Source organism: Culex quinquefasciatus, chromosome 2 (assembly GCF_015732765.1).
Source record: "Culex quinquefasciatus strain JHB chromosome 2, VPISU_Cqui_1.0_pri_paternal, whole genome shotgun sequence".
NCBI classification, from domain to species: Eukaryota; Metazoa; Arthropoda; class Insecta; order Diptera; family Culicidae; genus Culex; species Culex quinquefasciatus.
Genome location: NC_051862.1, coordinates 93,446,818 through 93,463,112, shown reverse-complemented (window position 1 = coordinate 93,463,112; position 16,295 = coordinate 93,446,818). Strand labels below are relative to the sequence as shown.

The 16,295-nt window shown below is 35.9% G+C and overlaps 1 protein-coding gene across 1 annotated transcript in view; it reads right to left on the bottom strand.

Moving 5' to 3' along the window:
- The window catches only part of LOC6051423 (neuropeptide CCHamide-1 receptor), a 44,107-nt gene extending 31,191 nt beyond the window's left edge, over positions 1-12,916 (bottom strand). The window contains exon 1 of the mRNA XM_038255433.1: positions 12,419-12,916. Coding sequence (XP_038111361.1) covers positions 12,419-12,777 — 359 coding nt within the window. The 5' untranslated portion in view covers positions 12,778-12,916. The remainder of the gene's footprint in view (positions 1-12,418) is intronic.
- Positions 12,917-16,295: the final 3,379 nt, after the last annotated feature.

Below are 16,295 nucleotides of genomic sequence, written 5' to 3'. Positions count from 1 at the left end.
TCAAGATAAGCTTATTTATCGCTCATTTGAGACTGGTTTTTCCTCCTCCCACACACACGTGAGCCTACGTGTTGGGGTTTATTGTAGGTTGTTTTATTTGCAGGATGTATTCCTTAACAATCTATGAAAGGAGCAATTCTCTACCAAAACCGGAAATGGATTTTATTTATATTTTTTTATTTGGCTCAAACTTTGTGGGGGGCTTCCCTATAACCAAATAAGCTATTTTGTGTCTCCATACAATTTTGGCAGCTGTCTATACAAAAAAGGTACGTAAATATTCAAACAGCTGTAACTTTTGAGTGAATTTTCTGATCAATTTGGTGTCTTCGGAAAAGTTGTAGGTATTGTCGAGGACTATAGAAAAAATAGGTACTTGGAAAAAAATTTTGCAGATTTTTTTATAAACTTTTTTTTTTTCACAAAAACTTAATTTCCCAAAATATGTGTTTTGATTTTCGAGATTTTTTTATATGTTTTAGGGGACAAAAACCCGCAACTTTTGAGCCATAAAAAAACATGGTCAAAACATCTGCCGCTGAGTTATAATTTTTTGAAAAAATTGTGATTTTTCGAAAAAATCGAAATTTTATGCAAAAACAAATTTGACGTAATGTTTTATTGTAAAATTTCCAATCGAAAAGAACTTTACAGATTTTTTGATAAAGGGCTCTGTAATCAAGATATAGCCACCGAAAGTTTTTCTATTTTTAAAAATAGTGACCATGAGTGTGCCATTTCCGAAAAAAAATTTTTTTGAAAAGTTCAGAAAATTTGCTATAAAATTGTCTAAGAGACATTGAAGATCGGACCTCCGGTTGCTGAGATACAGCCACTTTAAGGAAAAGAAACACGAAAATTGAAGTTTCCAAGTTTCACGTAAACAACCCACCATTTTCTAATGTCGATATTTCAGCAACTAATGGTCCGATTTTCAATGTTAAAACATGAAACATTCTTAAAATTTTTTGATCTATTCGAAAAAAATGTTTTGTGAATTTTTAAATCAAGACTAACATTTTTAAAGGGCCAAACATTGAATATTACGCCCATTTAAAATGCTAGTCTGGATTTAAAAAAAATCAAAATATTTTTTTCGAAAAGATAGGAAAATTTCACGAATGTTTTATGTTTTAACATTGAAAATCGGACCATTAGTAGCTGAAATATCGACATTAGAAAATGGTGGGTTGTTTAGGTGAAACCTAGAAAACTTCAATTTTCGTGTTTCCTTTCCTTAAATGTGCTGTATCTCAGCAACCGGAGGTCCAATCTTCCATGTCTCTTAGACAATTTTATAGCAAATTTTCTGAACTTTTCAAAAAAAATATTTTCAGAAGTGGCACACTCATGGTCACTATTTTTAAAAATAGAAAAACTGCAAATATTTAGCTAAAATCAAACTTTCGGTGGCTATATCTTGAAAACAGAGCCCTTTATCAAAAAATCTGTTAAGTACTTTTCGATTGGAAATTCAATTTTACAATAAAAAATTACGTCAAATTTGTTTTTATATGAAATTTCGATTTTTTCCAAAAATCACAATTTTTCAAAAATTCATAACTCGGCGGCAGATTTTTTGACCATGTTTCGCTATGGCTTAAAAGTTGCGGGTTTTTGTCCCCTAAAACATATAAAAAGTCTCGAATATCAAAAAATACTTATTTTAGGAAATTAAGTTTTTGTGAAAAAAAAGTTTATAAAAAAATCTGCAATTTTTTTTCCGTGTACCTCTTTTTCTCTAGTCCTCGACAATACCTACAACTTTGCCGAAGACACCAAATTGATCAGAAAATTCACTCAAAAGTTACAGCTGTTTGAATATTTACGTACCTTTTTTGTATGGACAGCTGCCAAAATTGTATGGAGACTTGTATGGGTGAACCAATGACACAAAATAGCTTATTTGGTTATAGGGAAGGCCCCCACAAAGTTTGAGCCAAATAAAAAAATACAAAAAATAAAAATGGTCGAAATCGGTCGATTTCGTAGAGAGTTGCTCAAAGGGGATGAAAATGAACGTGCTCAAGTTGTGGGAGGAGAGTGTTGTGTTAAAGTTTAATTATTTTAATGCTGTTTTAGATTATAAGTTAGTATTTTGCCTTCCTCACCTTACTGAGGAAAGGCTATAAAATCACTCAGAAAATGAACTTCTTAATTCGACCTTGTAGACCAACCTTCACGTATACCTATCGACTCAGAATCATGTTCTGAGCAAATGTCTGTGTGTGTGTGTGTGTAGGGATGTGGGTCTGTGCACCAAAAAATATGCACTCGATTATCTCAGCACTGGCTTAACCGATTTGGACCGTTTTGGTCTCATTCGATTTGTCTTGGGGTCCCATAAGTCCCTATTGAAAATTATGAAGTTTAGTAAAGTACTTCAAAAGTTATGCTAAAAAAACGATTTTGGCGTATGTCCGGAAGATTGTAAAAAGGGTGGTTTTTGCAGGAAACCCTATCATGTTATACATTTTCAGAAAGGTATTAAAAAGACCTTTCTAATGTGCCCAAAACATTGAAGATCTGACAACCCTATCAAAAGTTATTAGCACTTAAGTGTTATTTATACACTTTTTGGAGGCCGGATCTCAGATATTTCAATGATAATGATGTCCGGGTCCATCATGCAACCCATCGTTAGTTAGATAATCGAAAGACCTTTCAAATGAGCCTAAAACATCAAGGATCTGACAACCCTATCAAAAGTTATTGGCACTTAAGTGTTATTTATACACTTTTTGGAGGCCGGATCTCAGATATTTCAATGATAATGATGTCCGGGTCCATCATGCAACCCATCGTTAGTTAGATAATCAAAAGACCTTTCAAATGAGCCTAAAACATCAAGGATCTGACAACCCTATCAAAAGTTATTGGCACTTAAGTGTTATTTATACACTTTTTGGAGGCCGGATCTCAGATATTTTAGTAAAAATGATGTCCGGGTCCATCATGCGACCTGTCGTTAGTTAGACAATCGAAAGACCTTTCAAATGAGCTTAATACATCGAGGATCTGACAACCCTTTCAAAAGTTATTAGCACTTAAGTGTTATTTATACACATTTTAGAGGTCGGATTTCAGATATTGTGATAAAAATATTGTCTGAATCTTCCATGCGAACTATCGTTGGATAGGTTTTTTTTTTGCCGATGAGCCAGAAAAATTAATGGTTTGCGAACCCTATCAAAAGAAATTAGTAATAAAGTTGATTTGTTAAACATGTTAAGGGAATGTTGCTATTTTTACTGAATGTATTGACTTCATGAATGTGAGGAAGGCACCAACCACCTAAAGGTGGATTAAGTAACGTTTTTTCTAATAGTGGTAGCAATTTTTTTACAGAAAAAAACAAACATTTCACTTGGTTGTGGATTTGATGTTTTTGTATGTTTTATGCATCATAAGTTTAATAAACGTTGGTAAATTCCTAGTATCGATACAATACGGAAGTTCATCAACGTTAAGTGTTATAAATTTTATTAATTATACTGACAAATGAGTTTCAAATGTATACGTAAAATGCCTAATTACATCACCAGCAAATATATATTATTAAGTTATAGGATGATACTTGTAGCTACTCTAGAGTTTAACAATTGAATGAGCAGAATAAAACAGTTAGTTTTAATGAGCAACAATATTAAAGTTCACAATGGCATATAATTAAATTAAAAAAAATGAAAATCATCTTTTTTGTTGCTTGCATGCCATTGTGAACTCCAACAATTGAAAATAATAATTGATACCATTATTGATTTTGTGCTCCAGTTGTGGTGAAAATGATGAAAACAACTATAGTTTCCTTTATATCTTGGCACATAATGTCTGAAAGTCAAGCTTTCAGTCAAAGTGAAACACCCGCGTGGTTTAAAACTTCAACAAAGCTCAATGTATGTCTCTTCTACCCCATCAAAGCCACCTTCTAATCTGGTTCAAGTTCCACAGATGAAACAAACTTGCTCTCTCTCTCTTGCTAGCAATATTTCCTATATTTTGACGTGTTTACCCGAGAGCTTCTTAGCTTCACGCGAGTAAAATTCAATTTCACAGCAATCTGCTCCAGCTAAAAGAGGCAGAACCACCACCCCCCGCTGATAAGCAGATCATTACTCATTTTGCTTGGAGAAGTGTCACGTGTTCGTCTTCCGGCTTTGGACCGGGAGAAGAGGTTACGGTTAAGTACATGCTTGTCAACGTAACTAAATTAATTTCCGGTTGGAATGTTAGCTTTTGGAATTTGAAAGGCAGAAATGTATCTATTGTGAAACAAAATCAAAAAAATTATTCGTTGGCTTTCGATTAACCGCAGATAATTGAAATCGCTCTCAGTAAATGAACCTTAAACTAAACTCAAGAGATGTGGGAAATGATCGAAAGCAAAAAGATTCGCAAGAATATTTCCCATGTCAGGAAGTGCGGAAATATCTCTCTCGTTTGGCACGATTCATCAACGTCAACGCGTTTCAGCTCTGGAAAGTTTCCTCCCTGAAAATGATGGAAGGGTACATGTCGGTCGGTCTTTAGCTGTTTCTTGAAAGGCGAAGTTGCTGTTAATTTTAGCCGCAATCAGTGAAATGGGCGTTGAAAGACTTTCAGGAAAATTGTTTTCTCGTTGCCACGGCCGGTTTCTTCTGCTTCTAAGGTAGGGTTCCCTTTGTTCGGATTATCCTATGGCTTACTTTGAGGTTCAAATCAAGCACAATCGTGTTCCATTTCTTAAAGATTTAAGATTTTACCGGATAAAAAGGCACTCACTGCAAATGAACATCTTCCTGGAGGCCAAGTACTGATCTCCATAGAATGACACTAAATTCCCGTGACATCGTTGAACTGGTGCCAAAAGTCAATGTATCGTACAAAACGTGCTGTTTTGGAAGTCGTTCGGCCTGTTTTTTTTTTCACATGTCGGAAGCGGCTCAGTTCAGATAATGGCTGATAATTTGAAGAAAGTCTTATTATAAACGATTAATTGTGTGGTACAATTTTAAAAATTGTTTTTATACAATTTATTTTTCATTATCTTTTGAGCAAAACAAATCGAGAAAATGATTTTTTTTTGCGGTACTGTACATCAAACATTCACTAAAATTCTAATGTTTTTTTTTAATAAAACCGAAATTGCTAAAAATGATTCTAAACGCAGGGGAATGCATTTTTTTATTAGGGGAAATATACCCTTTCTAATCAAACACCTATCTTCGTCATATGAAGAGTTTGATGCTCGATTAAAGCTCAAAAAATACTATTTAGGCTATAAACTTACCAGCAACAGCTCCGCCTCGAGTAAGCACGCAAATTTATGTCATTTTCTTTTGCACATCACTTGAAAAATAATCCCGAAACATGTAAATAATTGGCAAGCGCCATAAAAAAACGAACGCGCCAAGTCTTTTGACGTTTGAATTTTGCCCACCCATTTCAACCGAAGGCTGAAGAAAACCGAGCGAAAAGCGAAGGCAAATAAAGAACAAAGGCTGGCCACCAACACCACCAGCAGCGCCTGTTGGAGTGAGCCAGTGATGCAAGGAAATTTTCTATATAAATGCTTCTCAGTGTCTTGCGAACCTTCGTGGTGAACGGACACTAGAGCTGCGGTATTTTTTACTACCTAAGCTCAGAGTTATTTCAAACAAAATTCACAGTCTTTTTAAAGACTACCTGAGTTACTTTCCAAAATTCTAAACAGTCTTTTCAAGACTAACCCCACCTGAAATTTTGTTGTATTTTACAAACGAAGCCATCTTTTTAAGAGAACTTTGCTTGCAAAATGCGTCAAAACAAAGGTAAACGCAAATCTTCTGAAGATTTGGTCGTTACGTCGGTGAAGCGTTTGAACGCTAAACCGGCTAACGGAAACAGAAAAAGAAAACAGCCTCATCCGAGGTCTGATTCTGATTCTGAAAGTGAGGTCAATCCTCCAATTCCATTGGCAAACAGTTTCGGTGTTTTATCCGAAACTGTTGACAAGGATCCTTCTCCTCGTACTGAGCCTTCTGCCGTCGAGAAACGAGTAAAGGCTCCGCCAATTGTAGTGACTTCCGTCTCCGATTTGGCCAGCTTTCGAACGCAACTGAAGAATTGCAAGGAAACTTGCAATTTGAAGGTTTCGTTCCAGCTTGGTCGAAGAGGAGAATGTCGCTTGTTGACGGAATCTTTACAAGATCACCAAACTTTTGTTGGTTATTTGAAAAACCACAAACACAATTTCTACACGTATGAGACCAAGAATGCTCGTCCATTCAAGGCGGTCCTGAAAGGTCTCTCCAACGACTTGTCGGTGGATGAGATCAAAAACGAACTTAAGGTGTTGCTTGGCTTTGCCCCATCCCAAGTAATACCAATGAAGAAAAAATCAAACGGGAATATTTCTCGCTTTGGTTTGACTTCACAATTTTATCTGATTCATTTCAACAGAAATGAAATCAACAATTTGAAACTTTTGGACAAAGTTCAGTTTTTGTTCCATGTACGGGTAAAGTGGGAGCATTTTAAGAAACATGGCGGTAATGGCCAGAATCTGACCCAGTGCCGGCGTTGCCAGGCATTCGGTCACGGTACTGATCATTGCGCCATGGTTCCAAAATGCATGGTTTGCGGGGATTCTTCTCACGACAAGGACAATTGTCCCGTGAAAGAAGTCACCCAATTTAAATGTGCAAATTGTGGTGGAAATCACAAATCAAATTTCTGGGATTGCCCCATCAGAAAAAAGGTTTTGGATTCTCGTGCTAAGCATCAGCCGAAATCCAAACCGAAATTTTCTCAAAGTCAGGTTGTACCTGCATCTTTAAATCAAACGTTCGTGCTGTCTCACTCGAACAATGCTAGAAATACCCCTACCGTGGAAAAGTTAGGTAACAGCAATGGCATTTCTTATGCCAACGTCGTTTCGGGTTCGGGTTCATCCACGAATTTTAAATCCTCTACCAATTTTCAAATTGGGCAGGTACCTCAAATTTCATTTGAAAAATTTTCCGCTGGCAACGCTTTGGGATCTTCTGATCTCGGCGATGTTACGTTTGAAAAAATGACTTTTTTGCAAAACTCACTGTTTGGTTTGATTCAAACAATGAGTAATGCTACATCCATGATGGAAGCTATCCAGATTGGATTAAAATTTGCGAATGATGTTGTTCTTACCCTGAAGTTTAATCATGGATCTAAGTAATTCCATCAATATTATGAATTTTAATGCTCGCTCTTTAAAAGCGAAAGAAAATGAATTTTTCAACTTTTTACGAGTTCATAACGTGCATGTTGCTGTTATAACCGAAACATTTTTAAAAACTGGCACTTATTTGAAAAGTGATCCAGATTATAAAGTTATAACCAATAACCGAATGAATCGAAATGGCGGTGGAGTTGCAATAGTTATCCACCGTAGTATGACTTATAGCACGTTACGTGACTTTAAGTTAAAAGTTATTGAAAGTTTGGGCATTGAACTTGAAACTTCTTTTGGGAAAATTATGATTGCAGCTGCATATTTGCCTTCCAATGCACTGGGAAAATAAAAATTATTTCAAAGGGGATTTGAATAAACTTACTCGGCATAGATCTCGATTTTTGATCATCGGTGATTTTAATGCCAAACACCAATCTTGGAATAATTCAAAAGTAAATTCCAATGGTAAAATTCTATTCAGAGATTGCACTTCTGGTCTTTATTCGGTTTTATACCCGAATGGGCCAACTTGCTTTTCTTCTGTTAGAAATCCATCAACAATTGATTTGGTTTTGACAAATCAAAGTCAGTATTGTGGTCCTTTAGTGACTCATGCTGATTTTGATTCTGATCACCTTCCAGTAACTTTTTCACTTTCTCATGAAGCAGTTACCAGACCCAATAGTTCTGTGTTTAATTACCACAAAGCTAATTGGGACAGGTATCAGCATCATATTGAGAATAATTTAAATCATGATTTTGTTTTAGAAACCAAAGCTGATATTGATTCAGCCTTGGAATCTTTAACTAATGCAATTTTGGATGCTAGGAATATTGCTATTCCTAAAGTCCAAGTCAAATTTGATTCTCCCATTATTGATGACGATCTTCAGCTTCTGATTCGTCTGAAAATGTTCGCCGAAGACAGTATCAACGTTCTCGTGATCCTGCACTGAAGCGAATTCAAAAGATTTGCAAAAGGTTATTGACCACAGATTCACTCTCCTGCGAAATGAAAAGTTCGCAAGAGATGTCGAACAAATTAAACCTTATTCCAAACCTTTTTGGAAACTTTCAAAGGTTCTTAAGAAACCTCAAAAACCAATCCCTTCTTTAAAAGATGGTGATAATATTCTATTAACTAATGGGGAAAAAGCTCAAAACTTGCTCAGCAGTTTGAGAGTGCTCATAATTTCAACTTGAATGTTTTGAGTCCTATTGAAAATCAAATTTCAATAGAATTTCAGAATATTGTTGAACAAGAATTTTCATCAGATGAAGTTTTTAATACGGATCTGAATGAAATAAAATCTATTATCAAAAATTTAAAAATATGAAAGCCCCTGGTGAGGATGGCATTTTTACATTTTAATTAAAAATTACCAGAAGCAACTTTAAGTAGCTTGGTCAAAATTTTCAACAAATGTTTTGATTTGGCATATTTTCCCAGTAGTTGGAAAAATGCCAAAGTAGTTCCGATTTTGAAACCGGATAAAAATCCTGCTGAAGCCTCAAGCTATCGGCCCATTAGTTTGCTTTCATCTATTAGTAAATTATTCGAAAGAATAATTCTTAATAGAATGATGACGCACATTAATGAAAATTCAATTTTCGCTGATGAGCAGTTTGGATTTCGCCTTGGGCATTCAACTACTCATCAGTTGTTGAGAGTTTCAAATTTAATTCGAAGCAACAAATCTGAGGGCTATTCTACTGGCGCTGCTCTTCTAGACATAGAAAAAGCATTTGACAGTGTTTGGCATAAAGGTTTGATTGCGAAATTGAAAAGGTTTAATTTTCCGATTTATATCGTGAAAATTATTCAAAATTATTTGACGGATCGTACTCTGCAGGTATGTTATCAGAATAGCAAATCTGATCAACTACCTGTACGTGCTGGCGTCCCTCAAGGAAGCATTTTGGGTCCAATTTTATACAATATTTTTACTTCTGACTTGCCTGATTTGCCCCAGGATGTCAGAAATCACTTTTGCTGATGATACAAGCATCTCCGCCAAAGGTAGAAGCCTTCGTGTCATCACAAGAAGATTACAAAAGCTTGGATATTTTCAATTCTTATTTGAAAGAATGGAAAATTACTCCAAATGCTGCAAAACTCAACTTATTATTTTCCCTCACAAACCAAGGGCTGATTTTCTTAAACCAAAAGTCATCACATTATAAAGATGAATGAGGTAAATTTAAAGTGGGAGGATCAAGTGAAATATCTTGGACTTGCTTTTGACAAAAACCTTACTTACAAGGATCACATTGAAAGTATCCAGGTTAAATGTAACAAATATATTAAATGTTTGTATCCACTTATAAACAGGAATTCTAGACTTTGTCTCAAGAATAAACTGTTAATTTATAAACAAATTTTCAGACCTGCCATGCTTTATGCTGTGCCGATCTGGACAAGCTGTTGCTTAACCAGGAAGAAAAACTTCAGAGGATTCAGAACAAAATTCTGAAAATGATTCTGAAACTTCCTCCCTGGTTCAGCACCAGTGAACTTCATCAATTAGCCGAAGTTGACACTTTGGATGTTATGTCCAATAAGATAATTGATGCATTTCGACAAAAATCATTGCAGTCTTCAGCTGCATTGATCCGCTCTTTATATAGTTTATAGTTAGTTAGTTTTAAGGTATCCCTTTTCCCTTTTGTACATGTAGGACCTCCTACATTTGAAATCACTGAATAGCGAAAGCTAAATATTTCATGAATAAATGAAAGTTGCTAGTATCTAAAATTGAGGTGAAAAGTCATCGATTGTGATTGGACACTCAATAATATTTTTACTGAATGAATGTACATGGAAAAGAAAAACTGAATAAATATAAATTAAAAAAAAAAAAACATAAATGCTTCTTTTCGTGAGTGTTCGCTTGAAATTTCATCAATTTTGGCAGCACGAAGCAGACCCAAAAGAGCGCTGGAAGAAAAAAAGAACTAAGCTGAAAATAGGAAAATGGGCGTGGCACCAATGACTGATTAGAATGCATTTGGATTTTTTTTAAATACTTGTAAAAGAAATAGAAGAACTTTTTGTAAAAGTGAAAATTAACAGGAATGTTCACAAAAAGTTGCTCTACTCGTTGGTGTACTTGGTTTTAGTAAATTTCAAGGAACATTCCAGATTATCCAGCATCATTTAAACACGACCACTTATTAGGCTTAAAATGGGTATATTTCCCCTAATTTGAGTTGATTGCACTTGAATTCCTACTTTGAAAATTATTTACAACAGCCTTTGATAAATCACACGGCGTGGCTGGATCAAATTATTATAAACCGAGATACCCCATTGGATATTTATACGTAGAAAGTTGTGATTTATCGGTCTAAATTTCTATTCTAACCGTAAACATTTGTTTTTGGAAAAAGCAGGTTTTACATTTTTCGTTCGATTTTTTTAACTTATAGGTTGATCAATATGTATAAATTATTTGTTAAAACAGATTTGAAGCGGAAAATCTCATCTTTAAAACCCTTTTTAATGTTTTTAAATCTATTTTGATGGTCAAAAGCTATTCCATTTTAAAGATATCCGTTTTAAGAGATTTTAGGGTAACCGTGATGTTACTCAAAAATCAGCCCTAATATTTTGTGTTGTAATTTGTGTTGAAATGAAATATCTTTTGACAGTCAAAACAGGTTCACAAACCTTGATAAAGAGAGATTTTTTTCTGCAAATCTGCTTTAATAAATTTAGTATTAAATAAAATTATAGTAACTAATAAATTTAGTATTAAACAAGATTGTCAGTTTCTTCCCTTAGCCGAATATTTCCTGATTTTATTTTTTTTTATATAGTTTAGGGGACTTTTGACAACATTCAAATCCATGTTTTGAAATTGTTTTTATTAAACTGAGGAATAGGTAATGATTCCCGAGATTTGAACTTCCCGGGAATCGAGAGTTTAATTTTGCAATTTTCCGAGAATACCTCTATATTCAAACGTGCATATGTGTGCGCACATCTAACAACATTAACTTTTGTTTTCAATTGAAATGGCCACACTTGCTGCTACTGCAGAAAGGATAGGCATCGTATTGAAAAAAAAACGTATGCAACCATACTAGATGCCAAAGCTACAAGAAGATCTTGAAGAAAATGTTGGCATTCTTTAGTGTAGAGCAGACGAATGTCCTCGCCGTCTTCACCTACATCTTGGTGAACATCCCCTTAAATTCTCGCAAACATGACTCAACCTTCAATCAACAGTCTCAATATTTACATAGTCGACTTGGTACGGTAAAATGATCAAGCACAAATGTACTGTGATTTTAGATGATTATCGAAATTCCTGTGCTTCTGAAGTCTGCTGTTTCTTCAGTTATCATGAAATCCAAGCACAATTATTAGCAAACTGATTAGGCATGCTGTGCATAATGGAATCTTTCATAATGCCAGATTATAGGTGGTTGCATCACTTACTTTTGAATCATCAGTAGTACTTCACCATGTGACGCTAATGAATATTGTGTTCAGTATCAAGTTGCTCACGGTGTGGCGTCTTTGTTGCTCTATCTTGTCTCAGTAGCTTTTTGCAATATTTGGTTCCACCACACCCAAAGTTAAAGAACGAGGGGATAGTCCTCACGAAAAGAAACGTGAGGAAAGTGCAATTTTGCGAGAGTATAGTCCTCTCGCGTGTTCATTCGTCTATTGGAACAGTTCATCCTATTGAGTGGCTTATATGGACAAATGACCGCCACTTAGTCACCGAACCATGGAGGCCCTTACGGCAAAGGCACGGTTCAATAATCCGAAGGTCTTGGGTTAGAGTCTCGGTACCGGTACTTTTTTTTTGACAGATGAACTTTTTTTTGAAGATGAACCCATGAGTAAAGTAATCTCGGTAATTTCGGGATTTATCCTCTCCGTCCGCACACAGTACCATTTTACTACCGAACCATGCTCTTTATCCTCTCTTATGCTGATGCCCAGTTCTGGGTGCATGAATTACATAATTCTACAAATATAGCACAACGTCAACGATTTGTTCGGCACAGTCATGCTAAGCAAAGGATCGACTTTGTTCAACGACGTATACATGCAGAGTATAAATCGAAAAGCTTTGCATCAGGAAAATTAGTTCTGAATGGCAATAAACGAACAGCAAACTCACTATCCTACTATGCTATATAGTGTAATGTCCTTGATACCGGGAATGAAAGCCAAGCAAAGCTCAATAAATCTGGCGTACAGTTGGTGGCACTGGCACTGTGGGTACTTACGTGTTGGGCACATTCCGCATGGCCCGGTGGCGCAGAAACACGATGATAAGCGTTCCGTTGCCCAGGACGCCCACGATGAAGATGGCCGCGAACAGGATCGGCACGATGTACGTTTCCGGGCGGCGTTCGTACGGCGTGTACGGAACTTCCGTCGTCGAGGACATGTTCATGAGTTCACCACCACTGCTGGCATCACTGTAGTTGGAGAGCAGTGTTTCCAGCAGGGTTAGCTCGTCGCCGCCCGTGCTGTAACTATTGCCACCCTGAAACAGGACACTGCCGTACACGACGTCTACGTCCGCATCCACGGGTATCGTTCCGTTTCCGACTACTTGGGCGGCACCCCCCGGGCTCGACATTATTTACGCCGTCGGGGGTGGTTGCCAGATGGTGCGAAAAAATGACACACAATTTCTCTCTTGTGCGCGTTGCGCGCCCTTAAATGGTTGCGAATTATGACGTGCCAAGAGCTGACGCCGCCGTCGTCGTGGTCATGATGAAACTGAAACAATGGATTAGAGAAAGTGAAAATGTCATTAGTGAAATTGGGAGTTTTTTTTGGCGTTTCATTAATTTTAAATTGTGTGGTTCTATTTGCCGAGTTAAATTTGTACAACGCTCATTTAATTTTCAACGCTGCACTCGACCCGTTTTACATCCTTAGGATAGTTTGTAATCAGCGAGAATTTTGCAGAGTGTAAGTGTTTGCTCTGCAATCGAGCCAACCCAAAAATCTTCAAATTAATTATAGAGAAGTTGAGTTGTCATGCTCAAGTTAATATGCAACGGTTTTTAGAATGGTTCTAGCAGTATCACGTGTTTCCTTCGAAAACAGTTGATACTAATATTTTGATGGAGACGCGATGTACTTGTTATTTTGTTTGGAAATGACCACGAGCTTATCTGACGCGATAGTATTTGTCTGAAGTCAGAAATAAAATGTGTGATGAAAGCCATGTGTGATGTAGAATTTGTGATAAAAATATAAATCATTGATGTTTAATTAAAGAAAAACATTTTTTATTCTTTTCTAAAGAACCACTATTTTTGTAAATCATGTTTTTAATATCTGAAGCACTGATCGTATTAATTCTATTAAATAGTGGTTCTTTAGAAAAGAATAAAAAATGTTTTTGCTAAATAAGGATAGACCCCAAAATCTCGGATTGCATTTTTTTTTTTCATAATAACGGTATTTTGAGCACCGTGACTACGTATTGACCAATGCTTGAATACCAATCACTTTACAGCATTCCTTGAAGACGTATTCAAATTTGTGAATCTTTTAGGATATTATCTAATCTTTTAATACATGTAGCTTTCCTAAAATAGGTGAATAAATTGCAAAAATCAAACGAACTTACTATTGAGCAATTCTCTACAAAATCAAGTGATTTCACGTTTTTTTTTATTTTTTGATTTAGATCAAACTTTGTTCTAAATGAGTTATTACAAATTCAAAAAGTAAAAAAAATGACATGCCTTTTTCTGGTTGAGGAACTATAAATGACGGAGGGTTTAAAACTATTTTCCTATTTTTTAGATGAAAAAATAATTTGAATTCTGAGTAAGCCATCAATTTGAGCGCCCATTTTAACATGAAACTCCCTTTGATACCGAATTTCCAAATCATCACCATTTCATGCTGCTAATTATTGAAAAACTTTTTTTTCGCATGTTCAAAAATGAAGGGGTAATCAAAGTCCAAAATTTACCCTTTGAACAAAGTTTCAGGAAAATGCTGTGTGAGTTGGCGGATAATGACCCATGTTTGGCAAACATTATCTTAAAATTGACTATTTAGAGTACATCCTGATGATATTTCCACTTTTTCAACCAATTACATGGTTTTTTGCCAACTATAACAAAAATGATACATAACTTTATTCTGTAAATTATTTTTTTTGTATTTTTGACCTTTTTTTACTTTCAACTTTTTATCCATTTGACCTTATGTCTTTGATCGTTTTCGTTCCACAAAAGTTATAAATCTGTCTAATTTAAAAAAAATAGACATCGACATTGGCCTTACGATGCTTATCACCTCCTGAAACATAATTCATTTCTAATTATATCTGTTCAGGATGCCATTCACTGAGAAAATTCTACAACCCCAATCCCGAGTGCGGAAGGATTTAGAGCACCGATGACAGTCGTTTGTTGATTGTGAAAAGTGCGAAGTAATTAAATTTCCAACACATCCCGCCACTAGTACGTGTCATCCGGTAATAAATTTTACAGATTCCAAAGAATCACACCACCCAGCGCCATTTAGCACCAACGAGTAGAACAATTGAAGTTAATTTTAGACCATTCATTGTCTGCCACCCACAAATAACTACACAAACACCACAAACCCCGGGATTACGAGCTAACCCATTCGTCTCTCGTATGTGAGCGGGGGTGTTTATTGCGTGGCCACTTTTTGCTTTTTTTTCTGTTGGTTTCCGAGCTTGGTTTGTGCGCCATCACAATCATGACAACTGGCTATTCATTTTCCACACAATTCGCTTGTGACAGCTTCGGGACGGGTTTTACGCGAAACAGTCGAAAATTGTCACGGAAATTATTTATGGGTGGAAGGATTTTCGTTTCGTCTCACCCCTTGGGCAAGGATGACCGGCTGCACAATTCTGAATCTGAGTGTTAAAGTTAAGGAGGTGATGCTATTGTGGAAAACTTTTGGGTCGACTTGAGAATCACTTTGCTAACGAAGTAAAGTGTTTTGAAGAAAAGCTCTAACCGTTTTTAGTTAGTTCGTAAGTGAATTAGATAGATACAAATAATAATCTCGAGACTGAGTTTTCGTATCAAGAGAATGCATTTTAGAGGAGGAGAGCCGAATGGTATTTTCCTACCAAATTTTATATAAGCTAGGAAATAAGTATCAAAAATTGCAACTGTTTGATTAAAATTATTGAAAAAGAAATAGTCTACTGAAAAGGTTTGGACCATATGGTATACATCACCGGAACCGTTCACTTACAATTTAATTTGAACAAAAATATATCCAGATTACAGTCCAGGCCACGAATGAGCCACCGCAAAAAAAACCTTGATTTGATTTCTGCCTCACAAGGGAAGAAAAATAATATTAAGAAGATTTTTTTTTAAATCTAGCTTCAATTTGAAAAAAATATTGTAAGAAAGGTTTCTTCTGGAATTGGTTGTGATTAGGGACCAAAATTATCACTTGGAACAGAGATTTTTTTTTTTTTTTCATAAAAAGGTCTTGAGAACAAATTTAGGATTTAAAAGAGTTTATCAGGTTTTTTTTGGTTTTTCTCATTGCAGCAAAATTGATTCAACATAATTTCGAGAAAACCGAAAGAACAATGGACTAAATAAAAATACCACTCGTACTTATTCTTCCGTAACTTGTTCGACTTTTACGATCTTGAAGGTGACCAAAAGTGATTCCTAACAAGCACATTTCTTCCCACTTTAATTCCAGAGATGTAAACTCTTGAACAAAAAGCTCCGAAGGCTATAAAAATTGAAAGCTTTTAAAAAGTGGAGGCCACCTCAAATCAAACGCGACCACGGCAAATTGAATTTCACTGCTGCGGGGGGAAATTGGTCTTTTTCTGATAATGTGGCTGGTGTGTTATTGGAGGGTGGTTCAAGTCCGAAAAGTGAGGGCAAACCGCCAAAGTCGAAACGACTGGCCGATGATGATGATGGCGTAGGCGATGGATTCCGTCGATGATGATGGAAGTTGTAATGGCTCGTAAAGAGTAAAAATAATTGCTTCAAGCTCAAACAGAAGCAGTAGCCACCAGCGGCTCTTAGGATGGTTATAATAACTCCATTTTTGTTTACCACCACACAACCACCACGTTGGCCACCTCTGGCTAATTAGATGGGTTTATGTTCT